The 16,234-nt window shown below is 39.8% G+C and overlaps 2 protein-coding genes across 6 annotated transcripts in view; one reads left to right on the top strand and one right to left on the bottom strand.

Annotated features, from left to right (window-relative positions):
• Positions 1-370, bottom strand: part of utp6 (UTP6 small subunit processome component) — an 11,715-nt gene extending 11,345 nt beyond the window's left edge. The window contains exon 1 of the mRNA XM_046047536.1: positions 106-370. Within this exon, the coding sequence (XP_045903492.1) occupies positions 106-197 (92 nt within the window). The 5' untranslated portion in view covers positions 198-370. The remainder of the gene's footprint in view (positions 1-105) is intronic.
• Positions 1-15,084, top strand: part of suz12b (SUZ12 polycomb repressive complex 2 subunit b) — a 20,760-nt gene extending 5,676 nt beyond the window's left edge. The window contains exons 1-17 of one of the 5 annotated variants that reach the window (XM_046047534.1): positions 1,120-1,421; positions 1,661-1,805; positions 2,364-2,410; positions 2,513-2,577; positions 2,716-2,784; positions 2,952-3,001; positions 4,743-4,828; positions 4,936-5,167; positions 5,385-5,487; positions 5,595-5,700; positions 5,844-6,021; positions 7,567-7,652; positions 7,967-8,110; positions 9,340-9,497; positions 10,472-10,670; positions 12,211-12,290; positions 13,166-15,084. In XM_046047534.1, coding sequence (XP_045903490.1) covers positions 1,407-1,421; positions 1,661-1,805; positions 2,364-2,410; positions 2,513-2,577; positions 2,716-2,784; positions 2,952-3,001; positions 4,743-4,828; positions 4,936-5,167; positions 5,385-5,487; positions 5,595-5,700; positions 5,844-6,021; positions 7,567-7,652; positions 7,967-8,110; positions 9,340-9,497; positions 10,472-10,670; positions 12,211-12,290; positions 13,166-13,478 — 2,076 coding nt within the window. In that variant the 5' untranslated portion in view covers positions 1,120-1,406 and the 3' untranslated portion in view covers positions 13,479-15,084. Of the gene's footprint in view, positions 1-1,119; positions 1,422-1,660; positions 1,806-2,363; positions 2,411-2,512; positions 2,578-2,715; positions 2,785-2,951; positions 3,002-4,742; positions 4,829-4,935; positions 5,168-5,381; positions 5,488-5,594; positions 5,701-5,843; positions 6,022-7,563; positions 7,653-7,966; positions 8,111-9,339; positions 9,498-10,471; positions 10,671-12,210; positions 12,291-13,165 lie in introns of those variants that run through there. The other 4 variants (XM_046047531.1, XM_046047532.1, XM_046047533.1 and 1 more) reach the window with 4 other exon arrangements.
• Positions 15,085-16,234: the final 1,150 nt, after the last annotated feature.

Consider the following 16,234-nt stretch of genomic DNA (forward strand, 5'->3'; position numbering starts at 1 on the left):
TATGAGAGGCCTTCCCTAGACTAAATGGTTTTAAAAGGGTGTCCTCGGCATATGTGTGTGTTGTTCTACTAAATGAAACTCTTGGCACGTCGTCTGTTGCCTTACTTGACTTCTTTCTTGGTGAACAGTCCCACTCTCTCCAGCTGCTCCAGCTCAGGGATTCTCTCCTCAATCCGCTGCTGAACGATCTCCGCCATCTTGTCGACGCAGCCGTTACGGGTTCAGGCTCGGCTGTTATTTGGTGATATTAAACTGATTGTTGTCAACTTTAAATTGAAAAACACGAGACTGTAGGCAATGGGGCTGCTGCTTCTCTGCCCTACACATGTGTGGAAGTTGTGATTCGCCCCTCTTCCGGTTCCACCAGCAAATAGTTCCGTCGGGAAACACGAGCTAGTGATGACAAAATCAATTTAAACCATATACTGGATATAGGAGTCACGTACTGTACAGTTTGGTTTGGTTTGGGGAGCCACATACTATTTGAAACCCCCCGAGGACACATTATTTCCTATTTATTATTTGCCGTCTTGCTATCAACATCTCAAAACCATAATTTTTCAATTAAAGTATTGTTTTCATTACCAGACTATACTGACGTTGCGCGTACAGTTGTACTGTACTGTTGTAAAGTTCAATTTCAATGAAAACATGACGCCAAAATACCATATAGTATGACAATATTATTATAAAAGCAGTTATTAAATGACAGTGATATTTTATTTGTTGGATATTTTGTGATTTTTAGCCTATACCATATGTACAATAAATTAAGATTACTCAGTATTGGGTACTTTAAGCATAAAGCCTAAGAAGTACTATAAGAGATAATAATCCCCCTAACCATAAGCTTTTGACAGTGTTTTGGAGATTGCATTTATTGCAGGCCATAGTTAATTTTTCCATGCAATACATTCCTTTAACAACGTACATTCAAGTAGAGGAAATATCAAGTCCCATATGAAGAAGAGACCGCAGGATCGCCTTGATGTGAATGCTGATAAACTTGATTTCCCGCAAAATCGCAGAAAGCGAGAGCGGGTTGTATGTCATCTCCGGAGGCCAGCAGCCAATCACAGCGCTGGATTTTCTTAGGCCGTCTCCCATTGGCTGAGAACTGACTAATACTCTGTTGTTCAGTACAAATTGAAGGAGACCACACCGACAATAAATTACAGATAGAATATTAATTTCAGCCGAAATACTCCAAACTTCTCCGATATCAAACGACATTTGTGATAGTTGAATGCGGTGGAACCTCAGCCGTACGGAGGTTTGTTTCCTAGTTAACCATGCTAGCACTGCTAGCTAACTAGCCAGCGTCTCGTCGCCTCCTCTTCATCTTCATGGGTTTCTGCTGTTGAGTCTGCCAGGCTTGTGCTGGAGGCAGCGAGGCTAACAAATTAATGCCATCGGCCAGGGTAGGTTGCCTTTATTTGTGACTGATATCTACCACACGCGGATTTTAGATTTTTCGCCAATTCCAGTTTGAACAAACTAATGGATACTACGCTGAAATACAAAGCAAACTAACATGTTAGCATTGTGATTTTAGCTGAGCTAGCTCGCCCCGACTGCTATCTGCTAACGTGTTGTATTGCCACCATTTGTTCTGTAATAATTTATGTATTGATAAGTGTTGTTGTTGTTTCACTCGCAGAACTCAGGTCATATTATGAGTGGGGCGAGTTGCAAAGCTAACGGTGCGGTGTACCCTGCCTCATCAGCAATGATGAACTCTGTGAAGAAGCCGAAGATGGAGCAGATTCAGGCCGACCATGAGCTGTTCCTACAGGCCTTTGAAAGTGAGATTTCACCATTCGTCACTTTGCAATGCGGCTTTTCTGTTTTGGCCAAGCATGCTTTAATTAAGCGTGTAGCTACCGGCTTAGGTTTACTGTTACTTACTTTGTTTTCAATATCTGGTTTTGGCTGACAGACCTCCGGAGTCTAACTAATTCTGATGGGATCCCCAAATATTGATTGTTGTAACTATAACGTTACAAATCTCATGATTACTATATGCAGCGATTATCCGACTGGAATCAATGACAGCGTATTTATTATCAGTTTTTCTTTGGTTGTTGGATGTTTTGCCGAATCAGCCACCACCTGTTAACACCCCCATATTTTGGCATGTATTAGCAATAATGTGGATTAATTTCTCAAACACCGACGTAGAGAATTTGAATGGCAGCTGACCGATAGAGAGGCCTGTCTCATGAAGCATGATAACTGTACTTTTGTAAAACACAGAACAGACCTTTTTTTGTTGTTACAAATTTTATTGGGTTCCAGGTTTAACTTTTTTTTTAGGCTGTGTCCAAATTAAACATCTCCATAACTTTTGTATCTCCTCCCAGAACCAACTCAGATATACAGATTTCTCCGCACAAGGAACTTGATTGCAGTAAGTAAATTAATATACATATTTTTCTTCAGTAATGTTATTGATTAGCCAGCCCAATGGGATTAAGTCATTAATTCATTCTTATTTTCCCCCTCATCTTAGCCAATATTTTTGCACAGGACGTTGACTTTCATGTCTCACAGAAACGGTCGATCAAATGCTAGAAGGTATGAAATCTGATGTCTTTCATGGTATCTATATGAACAGAGTTCCTTTTTGATACATGTGGTGATGCACCAGTAGAGTTTTTAGATGATTCTTACATTTTTTATGTATTTACTTGACTTTGAATCCTTTCCTCCCAGGAAAACATTCAAAGTGGATGATATGTTGCAGAAGGTGGAGAAGATGAAGGGAGAGCAGGATTCTCCAAGGTAACACAGCTAACAAATGTGGAGGTGCCCCCTTTTTATAGCTGGATAGTTTTTAGAGACTAAAATACCAGAGAAGCAGCATTTACACAACTTGTGACTATTCATATTGACAGTTTGAGCACTTATGACTCAGTTTCACATGTGCATTTTTCCCATTGGTTCTTTAGTTTGTCTTCACATCTACAGTTAACCTTCACTGGGTTCTTCCATAAGGATGGTAAGCACACTTTACTTTTTATAAATTACTTGTGTTTGGTATGTTTCTTTTAAAGTGAGATGCAAACAATGCATATAAAATTGTCTGGATAAAAAAGTTTATATATCATTGTCACTTGTATCCAGGTTATGATCAGGGTTGTAGGGTTGTTGTTTTTTTTTTTTTTTGGAGTATGTTGATTAAGTGTTGCGAATGTAAACATTATGTTCTGGTCTTAGAAACCTGGATAAGGCCTTATTATAGTTTTGAGAAACCTAAATACGCTACATGGAGTATTCTGATAGAAAACAGGAAACGGTGGCAGTTAAACACCTTATCCAGCCTTCTGATCAGTCTTTGTTGGTACAGAACATGGTGGATGTGATGATTAATCAAGACACAACTGCACACAGATGATCAGAAACATGGATACTGTTAAAATCATGTCTGCAGTGATGTTAATAACCAGGTTTCTCATGTTCATGTAAACATTGTATCCTGGATAAGATCAAAACAAAGATACTAGTGCCTATGTAAACACTCTTTGTTAAAGTGATTTATTGTCATGACACCAAGCATGGTATGGAATGGGGTTTAAGCAAGCAGTTTGCAAAAAATAAATGTAAACGCACACTTACACTAGTGACAGAAGGACACTTTCCCTCAGGAGTGACGCAGAAGATGTCTTACAACTAGTACATAGAGATAAAAATGAAAATCATGTGTGCCTCACTTTAATATTATCTTGGATTTTGTTGTGAATCAAAAGTGGACACCAGGGCCCTGTTTCAGAAAGCAGGCTTAACAAACTCTGAGTTTATCCCTGAGCTCTGGTTTGATTGACCTGAGATAGGAAACTCTGAACTTTCGGTTCCATAACAGTTGATCAGAATAAGTTCAGTCAACTCTGAGTATGTTGAGCCTGATGGGGGAAGCCATCGTCAATGGAGCTCCGATGATACGATTCACCATGGCAACGGGTAAATAAAGGCAGAACCTCCATTTAAATCAGGTGGAGCTAGTAATATGAATGCATGCCAACATGGACCATGATAGGCTCTAAAACGCAGGAGTGGAAGAAGGATCAATGTGTTAACAATATTAGGTTACTACACAGCGTTGCTCATTCATCATTTACCAGACTGGAATTTCCTTAATGAATGATGAAGTGCTACAGCCCATTACGTTCGATTTTAAATAGGAAGGCTATATTTATTAAGCTGTAATGTAGCCCCTGTAAGTGTTTTCAGTGCAACTGTCCACAGAGTGACAGCGTTATAGCCTACCTAAAGACCGACATAGATTCCACAATGTGCGGAGATCTGTCCTTACATCGATGACAGATTGATCATAAAGTGGTCTAAAAACTAATAGCCTATCTAACCGGGATTTTAAAGTTTTGTGTTTGTTTTTTGAAAGATGTAAATGCGTTCAGAGATGTGCTTTGATATCGACAGAATGAATGAGGAAATGAAACTGTGTGTCAGACAGCCGCCTCAGGCTCCGCAGGAGGGAAGAGTCAGAGAGAAACTGACGGTTTTCCAACTTGTCCTGTGAACGTAACCTCCTCCCGAGGAGGTTAGGTTCACAGCATCAGTTGCTGGAGTTGCTGATCTAGGGATTATCTGATCTTGCTCTCTGAAACAGAAAACCCAGAGTTTCCCTCATCTCAGGCTTAACATACTCAGAATTTTCACTAATCCCGCTTTCTGAAACGGGGCCCTAGATTGATACTAGACTGTTTGTTGTTGTTGCTTTACAGAAAAGCCATCTCAGAATTCAGAAAACGAACAAAATTCCGTGTCCTTAGAGGTGCTACTTGTCAAAGTCTGCCATAAAAAACGCAAGGTGAAGTAAAATATTATTGAGCCCGTCTCTGACTTCAGTTAAGTCATTTCATCTGCCATCACTTACTAGTGATTTTTGTCTGTTAAATTCAGTTGTTTTTCTTCCAGGATGTCAGCTGCCCGGTTAAGCAAGTGCCTACAGGTAAAAAGCAGGTGCCTTTGAATCCTGACAGTAACCAAACAAAGCCTGGCTCCTACCCTTCCTTACTGGTCTCCAGCAACGAGTTTGAGCCCAGCAACAGCCACATGGTCAAGTCCTATTCGCTCCTGTTCAGGGTGTCGCGCACAGGGAGAAGGGAAACTAATGGTCTGGTCAATGGAGAGTCCAACGAGAATATTGGTAGGACATCCACATTGCAGCCTCCTTCTTTTCTTCTTTTCTTTCTTTTTTTTGTGCCGGAGCACAGTTCGTGTTGAAATGAATAATTGGCTAGAATTGAGCAACAGCAATATGCTGTTTGCAAGGAGCCAAGGAGGGTGCATCTGCAAAAACAATGTTTGATGTAACTGAAATGGTTGCTGGCTAGTTATGAAATCTTTGTTTATGTGCTAAGAAGTTACAGATACTCCTTGCAGAAAGAAGAGAAGTTCATCCCATAGAGATGAAGGAGAGGCCACAGAGACCTTTGTTGCACAGATGACTGTCTTTGATAAGAATAGGTAAGGTTTTGTCATGAATCCCCCCCCCCCCCCCATATTGTTCCTTTGACTGTACCTTTTGTTTTGTTTTTTTGTTTTTTTTTTTTTTAAATATTTGTTCTCTGCAGGAGATTGCAGCTGCTGGATGGGGAATACGAGGTGTCAATGCAAGGGATGGAGGACAGCCCTGTCAGCAAGAAGCGAGCTACATGGGAAACCATTCTTGATGGAAAGGTAGGGGGGTTTGTACATGTGTATGCTTGGGAGTGTGATATTTTTTTTGTGTGTTACACAAGGAGCTGCGATTTAGATCCCTTGGAATATCCCCGTCCTCATGTCCCTTTCATATCTTGTTACTCTGTATAACTGTCCCACAGAGACTGCCACCATTTGAGACATTTTCTCAGGGACCCACACTGCAGTTCATGCTGCGTTGGACAGGTGATGCTAGTGGAAAGTCCACTGCCCCCGTGGCCAAACCCCTTGCTACCCGTAACTCTGACAGCTTCACCCCTATGGAGACTAGGACCAGCAACCACCGAGCTGCCCTCATGAGTAAGTACAAAAGCACTGCAAGGTAGCTTTAACTTTGTTTTTAAGATGAGGCATTATTTTGAAATGCTCTGTGATGTGGAGCATTTCTTTCAATATTGCTTTTTACAGAATCCTTTTTTATTGCAGCTTGAATTACACTTAAGAGCAGGAGGCAGAAAACATCCATAGATGATGAAGGATGGCAGGGGACATACACAGTTCATACAGAGTCCACCTTCTGTTATAATAAGTACTGCAAAAGTGTTCATAAACTGCACCAAACAAAGAACTAAAGATCACTTTTTTTCATGCCAGATTCTCTGAGCTAAGCTGAATGGGTCATGATTTGGGATTTTTCATCCACTGTTAATATTGGTGTGGGATGGTCTATTTGTAACTGAATCTGGAAAAAGGCACTCAGTGAGTCATAACTGTTAAGTCCCTTTCAGACATACACTTCACTCCATTAATGTTGCCGGTAACTTAACATATCACTCTTTTGAATAAGGCCCTTGTCATGTTCCTCTAGAAGTCTTGATTGGGGTAAGTGTGTGTGAGAGAAAATGCTTGCGCACTGTACGTGAGCAAATGGGAATTACGGTCATTACATAACATCTTGTCATTTTTAACTGTTTGGGCAGTGTGAAAAGGGCAGCAGATTGTATATGTTAAGTATTTCCTAATAAACTAAAGAAATGTGGAAGAAAACATTGGGGTGTCTACAGGGTTGCATAGGCAACATGATGCATGATGGTCATTAAAGGTGGGGTAAGAAATTCTGGAGGAATCAAATTCCATGACAGATGCCATGATATAGAGCGAACGATGATCCAGCAAGTAATGTAACTAACGTAAGCTAAGTTGTGAGGTGGTAAGCTGCTGCGAAGCTAACATGCAGAGAGGACAAGACGGTGCCAGAGCCACCACACCAGCTCCAGAGAGCAATACTCGCAAATCTCCTGCTATAACAGCAGATCTTTCCAAACTAGAAAGTAAGCTGAAGTCTGTGAGCCGAGCCACAACTGTGTACGTTATGGTACACAACAGATTTATTTTGAGCTCACACACACACAACGGAAAGCTAGGCGACCATGAGGGGATATTTGCAGAATTTCACAAATGTATTGGATTAGAATTGCTTACCCCACCTTTTAATTAAGCCACAGAGAAACATTAATTCAACTGCACTGCTGATGCAACCCATAAGACCTGTAAATGCTTTAAATTTCTTTTGATTACATGCCAGCTGTTGTGGTAGAAAGGTATAATAGACTTGTGTTTTTTTTTTCTCCAGAAATTGTAGGATCATTGCTGCTGTATTTGTAATGGTTCTGTCATTTTTTTTTTTAACATAACAGAGAGCTATGTTTAAATACCAAAAAGCCATTACTTTTAACAGGTGGATGAAGCCACCAATGTTTCATATTCCATGTCTGAAAGGGTCTTTAGCAACTGAAATATGTGTGCTGTCATTTCAAATCTTGATGCTGAATGTATCAAATCGACTTTTATGATTTTGGTGATTCTTTAAGAAATAACCTCTCCATCATCTGTTCCCGTCAGCAGTGAAAGAGTCAGTCAGCACAGACATTCAGACGAGGAAAGAGCAGGTCCCGTGTGAGCCGCGGCAGAAGCTCCGTATATTTTATCAGGTACACCACACTACGGTAACAAATACGACTGGGACACTGATTTACAAGAATCTTTTGGTGAGGTGGCTGAAAAGCAAAATGTCTTTTGTGGTCTGTTTCTTTTCTAAATGTTTGGAATTACCGTCACATTTTGAGACATTTAAAGTATCAACTGTTTTGACTGTGTTGGCCACCCGGTCCTTAGGGTTTGTGAACCAAAATGTGACTGTAACTCTGATGTTATGCAATACTGTCACCATATCACCCATTTACATCTGCGCTAAGTTTACCTTCTCTAATTTAGCTTGCAGCTAATGTGATTTGTCCTTGTTCAGTTCCTGTACAACAATAACACACGGCAGCAAACGGAGGCAAGAGATGATCTTCACTGTCCCTGGTGTACTCTGAACTGCAGCAAACTCTACAGCCTGCTCAAACACCTCAAACTCTCCCACTCCCGCTTCATCTTCAACTATGTGGTAAGGAACGGAGTGTGCGTGGTTGGGGCTAGTCGCTTGTCTTCAGAAGACACCACCTGATTTCAACCAATTTTGAAGTCGACAAAATAACAAACAGCTTGGTGGATAAATTGTAAAAGTAAGAGGCAACTGCTCCTTGGACTTCCTTACGAACTGAGGAAATAAACAACGCTGGCTACACAATGAAAAATGCAAAAACTCTTATGTGCTATGTAATTTTTGCAGGAATTGAGTTGTATCACATTGATGCTGAAGCTACATCAGACTGTAGCTAGACAGACAGCATTTGTTAGCAGGTTGAATACATTTTCTTGGGATTTGTTGATGATAACCTGCGTTAATAAGTGCGTACTATGCAGCTGTATTAAGGAAATATTAATATTGTTTCTGGATTATTGAATAAAATTAGTATTTTATGACTCTAATCAGTATTAGTGTGGGGGGGGGTGGGGAGACATAATCATGGTTTTTCAAGCCGTTTGTTATAATGAAGAGGTAAGTTCTGTTTAACACATGTGATGACAAATGTCCTTGCCTCTGCTCTTTGTACCCTTTCACAGTTTGCAGACCACACACAGGGGACTGTTTACTGGTGTTTCCTGGGGGGTGGGCACCTCAGGTTGAGTGTGCACCTGCTCACCTTTTACTTGTGTTACATATGCAAGAAAAATGCAGGCGTTGTGTTTAAAAAAATAAATAAATAAAAAAATTTAAAAAATCCGTTTGGCAAACAGACCGACTGCTAACATTGTTTTGAACTCCATAGTTAAAAGGAAGAAGGCAGCATGTAGCTTTCAGGCAAGTTGGGCGGAGCCCTGTGTGTCGCACACTGCAAAAAGAAAAATGCTAAATGGTTCAAGTTGCAGGGCAAATCATCAGTCAAACCACAAAAGGCAACCACTGTTTAACAAGAGGTCTGGGAAAACTAGTCTATTACCACCTATTTGCAGCTAGTTGCTTCTCCGTGTTTCTCTTTTAAAATACTTCTAGGTGGGCACCTTTCATTTACCTATCTGAACAGGCACTTTTTATTGAAAGCACAATGTGGTTTACCCTGTGAGGAATCCTACTGCTAACTGTGACAGACGGTGACAGGTTCCCCTTGATCAGAATAAGTACCAGGCCTTATGTGTGTTTTTTTTTTTTTTTTTTTTTTTTTTTTTTTTTTTTTTTTGCTGAATGCAATTTCCTGTAGACTTTTACTAATTTTCCTTTTGTAAAATTTACAGCCTCACCCTAAAGGTGCAAGGATAGACGTGTCCATCAATGAGTGCTACGACGGCTCATACGTTGGCAACCCTCAGGACATCCACAGCCAACCTGGCTTTGCTTTCAGCCGCAATGGCCCCGTCAAGAGGACTGCAGTAACTCACATACTGGTTTGCAGGTAAACTTTTAAACCTTTCATTTGGAATGGTTTAGTGATGAATTGATTTAATCAATTTAATTAACTTTAATGAACTGTTCATAAGCAATGAGCTGGATTCAAACTGGGTTTGTTTGTTTTGTTTTTTTTTTTAAAGAGGAAGGACACGTTTGTGTGGGGGGGGAAAAATTCAAGATGTGATTTATCATTTTTTCATATATTTTTCCTAATCAGTCTTTTTTTTTTTTTTTTTTTTTTTTTCTGCCCATATAGAGTTTGATACGTATTTCAATGTGTCTGATGAATATTTAATCAACATTTAAATAACAGCTGCAGCTTATTAAATCTGACACACATTTTTCATGATCTACTTCATCCACATCCTGAAGGACCTTGTTTTAAAAAAACATTTTTATAAGTTTAAATTACTGACATGGGATGAAAAGTTTACTGGGAGAATGAGACTCCTGAAATTTGACATGAATCTCTTGCAATCTACTAGAGAGAAGACTCGCTCTGTTGGATTTATTGGAACTAAAACAAATACGAATCGTGGTTGTAAAGTGGTGTTACAGAGTGAAGCTGCTTCCCTCATAAAGGATCTCTTTAACCAGACAACAGACCTGTTTCATTTGGCCTGTTGGACTGAACACAGTGGAGTTCAATAAAAGAGTAGCATGTTGATCAGTTTTATTATAGCCGGTATGATTGGACTGGGACGTCTTTAGTGATTCATCTTTTTCTTTTTGATAGTTGGTTGCATTTTATGACAACTTGTGAAACATTTACTCTGAGACTTTTGCCCAAATGTTGCTGCATATTGTAATAACAAATTCAGCCTGAGGGTGTTATTTCATTAGTTTGTGTATGAGTGCTGAAATTTGAATATAATGTGTTGAGGTAACTATCAGTGTATAAATAAATCTATCTCTAACAAATGAGAATATGAAGATTTGAAATTCCAGCCTACATAGATCTGTGTCCTCTTCCACTAGGCCCAAGAGGACCAAACCGAGTCTATCAGAGTTCCTGGAGACCGAGGACGGAGAGTTGGAGCAGCAGAGAACCTACGTCAGTGGACACAACCGTCTGTACTTCCACAGTGACAGCTGCATGCCCCTGCGGCCCCAGGAGATGGAAGAGGATAGTGAGGACGAGAGGGATCCAGAGTGGCTTAGAGAGAAGACTGCCACGGTGAGAAGACATTACTCATTGTGGCATTCTGTGTCTGGTTTCACTATTGAATTAAGATGTAGCACTATTTTTGGTGTTTTTAAATTTGGTCCCTATTTTCACACATTGTTGTGTCGAAATGACTAGTAGGAAAAATAGCAAACACGCTACAGGGGCTGCAACGTATTCCTACGGGGCAATTACACCATCAAAATTACGTCCACAAAGTGCTTCTTTTTGCCAAACGAGGTGTCTGGTAACATCATGGAAAGGATCCATACAAATGACTACTGGCAATACCCTTTGTTTTTAACAGGAAACAAAAGTCTTGCTGAAAGACAATTATACTCTGAAATTTCATGAGAGGTGAGTTGTTGCAGGAAACGCCGGTTGGAAATGTAGAGCAACTGCTAGCACGACTTTATTTCCTAAACTCCAACTATGACGTACGTTTTCACCGGCGATTCTTGCAACAGCTGGCCTCTCACGAGATTTCATAGCGAATTGTCCCTGACTTCTGACAAAGGGTGTCTCCTACTGAAGCAACACAGAACCTCATCTTGGCTAGGTTTTTACACTCCACACTGTGTCTTCTTTGTTTACTGTGTGGGGAGCTGATCCTGGACTTAAATGTTATATAATATTCATTTTGACTGCATTGATTCAAGTCTGTGGTGACGTCATTGTAATTTGTAGTGTTGTTGGAGTGTGTTTTATTTTAGTCTTCTACTTTATGTCCTGTCAAAATGCAAAAAGACATCAGGGCTGTTTCATTGGTTTAATAATGCAGTTAACATTGTAACCCTTATCTTTCATTATAATGTTAAGATTGGCTGGAAGCAGTTGACCGCATTATGACTTGAAAGCTGCTCTCTCTGCATCTTACTTGGTAATTATCATTTATTCAGATGGACAGCAACACTTTTATCTCTTAAAAACAAGTGTGTTCACCTCACTAATGCAGGTAGCAAGAAGCCTGCAATGAAGTCGGTGAAATGAAAAATTGTGGGGTGACCTTCGACTGAGGCCAGAAAACTTGAACAATCGGACTCTTCAAATGTTTTTAAACAGAACAAAAGCGGTTGGTTTTGAGTGTTTGAGGTGCCCATAAAAAAGGAGGAAAAACAAAACCTAAAAATTAAGCTTCGGAATAAAGATTTTGGTGTCTGATTACCATGGCAACAGAGCATTTGGGTCAACCTCACTCCCCCATAAATAACTAAAAAAGTGCTCAGAGCAAAAGCTGTTGCCAACTACACTTCCTCAGCTTGCTCTTACACCCGTACACAACATTTTTATCACTTCAGTATTGATTTCCTGAGCCTGCTAACATCACTTTCTGTAATGTCTTATCACGACTCATTGCCCTATCAGGGCTAAGAGAAAATTCCTAAAATGAATGGATCATCGTTAAAATTGTTTCATTGCTCTCAAGACCAGCCTCCATTAGTCTGTTCACAAGTATAGGAGTGTGACATACATTGTCCTGTTAGGGGTTGTGGTTGTTTGTTTTTCTCATTGCATCATCATAATTTGTACGTTTTTGTTATTTTACTTACAGCAACTGGATGAGTTCACAGATGTCAATGAGGGAGAGAAGGAAGTGATGAAGCTGTGGAACCTGCACGTCATGAAGCATGGGTATGTTCAGTGCAACCACGCTGGGAGATGTTGGACGTTACTCTATCCTCATACAGTATTCCTAGAGCTGCTCTTTAAGCAGTTTAATGGTTGTGTATTTATGTAGTTTTCTTTTTGATGGTTGCTTGCCTGAACGTAGGGTTGGGCGATAGACCAGTGATGTAATCTTCCTCAGTAATAATATAACAAATGTACAATAATTGTTTGATTTAATTCATTTGAATCACGAATTAATTGGCATGTAATATTTCTATTAAGATATTCATTTTGTTGAGGAAAGGGGACTGAAAAAACAATTTACTTGATTTTACTCATGCATATGTGTTTTTTTTTTTTTTTATCACAAATGTTCTGCCTTAGATTTGTTAAGTGATCCACTGTTTGCCAAGTGTTTGTCATGTCATAAAGAATAGTTTGAAACCGCAAATAACCATCTTGTCTCTTAACTTTCACTAGGGAGCCAAAACCAGCCTTTAAACTTAAAAGAAATAATGATTTGACATTTATCGTGGTAATTATCGAAATCAAATGATTAGTTTGTTTTTATTTATTTATTCATCTTTTTTGGGGGGGGGGCATATCACCCAGCCCTACCTGAACACCAATGACAATTTCTTGAATTTTGTTGCCGTGGAAAACTAAACAGTACCAAATGTAATGAGTGTTAAACAGGAGGGCCTCTACAGATTGAATACAAATCCAAAGCACTTCATTGTAAAGCATTATATGTACAGTATATCCATTGGATCTGTGGTATTTCGTCAAATAGACAGTAGTTTTATATAATGTAGTTGTACATTTTGAGACAGCTGCTCCTGTCCCATCAATCTGTTGAAACAAAAACTAAGCTCTTCTGTTCTCTATTGTCCCTGCAGTTTCATAGCAGACAACCAGATGAATCAGGCCATCATGCTTTTCGCGGAGAACAGCGGTGCCCACATCATCCGCCGTAACCTGTGCCGCAACTTCCTCCTGCATCTAGTCAGCATGCACGACTTCAACCTGGTGAGCACAGCCACCATTGACCGTGCTATGGCCCGTCTCCGACAGATCCAAGAGGAGCTGCCGGTCGCTGAGGAGGTGCAGCAGGACCAGACTCTGGTATCAGCAGGAGCCTGCAACGGCAACGCCGTCACCTCCACTGGGGGGAAACAGGGCAAGAGGACAAAAAGCGCACTAACGGACTGATGATGGATGGAACAATGATTGTCGTGGGGATTTTTGTTTTGTTTTTATTGATTTGTTTTTTCTTTAATGAACATTACCAACCCTTTGGTGCTTAGATAGGTGGGAGAAGTGGTCACCGGAGGATCTGACCTGAAGCAGACCAGTATACAAGGTAAATATGTTTTTGGAACTTGAGAATTGAACCAAATATGAACTATATAAAAGTGAATCACAACACCTACACAAAACAGGAATTTAAAGGACTTGATAATGTCCATTGAACCTACTTAATATGCATTTTGTAGGAGCCAATGAAGTATCTGTCTTTGGGTGAGAGGGTGAACAGTCTTCTGATGTGGCATGACTGCCTTTTGGTGTGTCCTTGTTATAGACAACTGTGTCAAGACTACAGTCAAAACTGTATTGGTAACATTATCACTTGATTATTTGTACACATACACAATAACCTTGTTGAGAACTTATCCTTTTTAGCTGATTATTTTAGCACTTGGTGTTTTGTATTTAGAAAGCTTACCTTGAAATTGTCTTTTTGTTTTTTATATTCATGCTGCGCCAAATGTCTAATGCAGCTTTTCCACTGACATCAGTGGATAAACTAGCGTGTTTGATTTCACTGTTGTGAATGACATTAATTTGAAGGGTCATACAGTTAACAGAATATTACAGTAAAATGATCTACACTTGTCATCAATGTGTAGAGTAAATAAAGCTTGTGTTAGGATCCCAAAATGGATTGTGGGTTTTGCTGGTAGGTTGCAGTGACAATAGCGTAATACTGTAAGCCTTGGATCCTGGACAAAAGAAGAAACTCAAAACACCTACTTCATCAACCAGAAGTAAGCCTTTTGGCCTGCATTGATAATAGCTCAAGGAAAGCCAGGGAACTCAACCTTTCTGAATATTTTCTTTTTCCTAAGATTTACTGAAACAACCAGCAGCACATCACCTGTGTATTGTATAGAGTGCATAGCATTGTAAGACAAAAGTCAACAGTTTTCTGATGATTCTTGGCACCTGTAGTTTCTTTTCACTTTGAGGTTTGAACATGTTTTGAATTACAATCTTAAACATGTTGGGGTTTTTTTGTTTTAAACATGGGTTCTGAGTATCAGTAGCTGTTTGACAGAAATGTGTACATGTAATCACATCAAATGTTTAGTCGTACAGATTGACAGATTGATGGTGGTTTGGTTTTCAGGTCCAAGTCCGTCGTCTGTCCTGTTAGGTGCAGTTTATGCCAAAGGGGAATATCTTCATCAGGCTCTTAGTTCTGTATTTTTTTTTTAATTTTTTTTTTTTGGGGGGGGGGGCATCTTTTTCTTTTGTTCATTCTATGACAAGTTAAACAAAAAAAACAAGCAGCAGTAGTTTTATAGTGTGCACATAAATTGGTGATCACCATTCATTATTTCATACTTCTCTTGTGGACAACCAAATGAACAATACATTTCCTCCTTCCAGTAAGCATGAAAGGTTTCTGTATTCATCTGGGGGGAAAAAGGGAGACATTTATCATTATTTGTCAAAACACCCTGTTAAAAATTGAACTGTACACTCTGGCTAAGGGGATTTTTATATTTAAAGAAATAAAATAAATTTGACCTTATTCATGTCTGTAATGTTTTAGCCATTTTGGATATTAGCTATCATTTTGCTCTCTCCATCTCAGCCTCGCAATTCCTGTTGTACAATATCCCAGTCTGAATGATACCATTCACTGCAGGTTAAAACATCTGGGAAGGGGGGGAAAAAAATACATATCTATATCTCACAAATGAATACACCCATTTTTGTAAATATTTGACTATAACTTTTCATGTGACAATATTGAATAAATGACACTTTGCTACAATATAAAGTAGTGAGTGTACAGCTTGTATAACAGTGTAAACTTGCTGTCCCCTCAATAAGACATCTCACAGCCAATAATGTCTAAACTGCAGGCAACAAAAGTGAGTGCCCCCTTAAGTGAAAGTGTGTGTGTACAGTGGGGAGAACAAGTATTTGATACACTGCTGATTTTGCAGGTTTTCCTACTTATAAAGCATGTAGAGGTCTTTAATTTTTATCATTGGTACACTTAACTGTGATGGAATCTAAAACAAAATTTGATTTTTAAATAATTAATTTGCATTTATTGCAAAACAAGTATTTGATCACCTACCAACCAGTAAGAATTCTGGCTCTTCTTTAAGAAGCCCTCCTGTTCTCCACTCATTACCTGTATTTAACTGCACCTGTTTGAACTCGTTACCTGTATAAAAGACACCTGTCCACACACTCAAACAGACTCCAACCTCTCCACAATGGCCAAGACCAGAGAGCTGTGTAAGGACATCAGGGATAAAATTGTAGACCTGCACAAAGCTGGGATGGACTACAGGACAATAAGCAAGCAGCTTGGTAAGAAGGCAACAACTGTTGGCGCAATTATTAGAAAATGGAAGAAGTTCAAGATGACGGTCAATCTCCCTACTAGGGCTAGGGCTCTGTGCAAGATCTCACCGCGTGGGGCATCAATGATCATGAGGAAGGTGAGGGATCAGCCCAGAACTACACGGCAGGACCTGGTCAATGACCTGAAGAGAGCTAGGACCACAGTCTCAAAGAAAACCATTAGTAACACACTACGCCGTCATGGATTAAAATCCTGCAGCGCACGCAAGGTCCCCCTGCTCAAGCCAGCGCATGTCCACGCCCGTCTGAAATTTGCCAATGATCATCTGGATGATCCAGAGGAGGAATGGACAAGGTCA

This window comes from Micropterus dolomieu, linkage group LG04 (assembly GCF_021292245.1).
Source record: "Micropterus dolomieu isolate WLL.071019.BEF.003 ecotype Adirondacks linkage group LG04, ASM2129224v1, whole genome shotgun sequence".
Lineage (NCBI taxonomy): Eukaryota > Metazoa > Chordata > Actinopteri > Centrarchiformes > Centrarchidae > Micropterus > Micropterus dolomieu.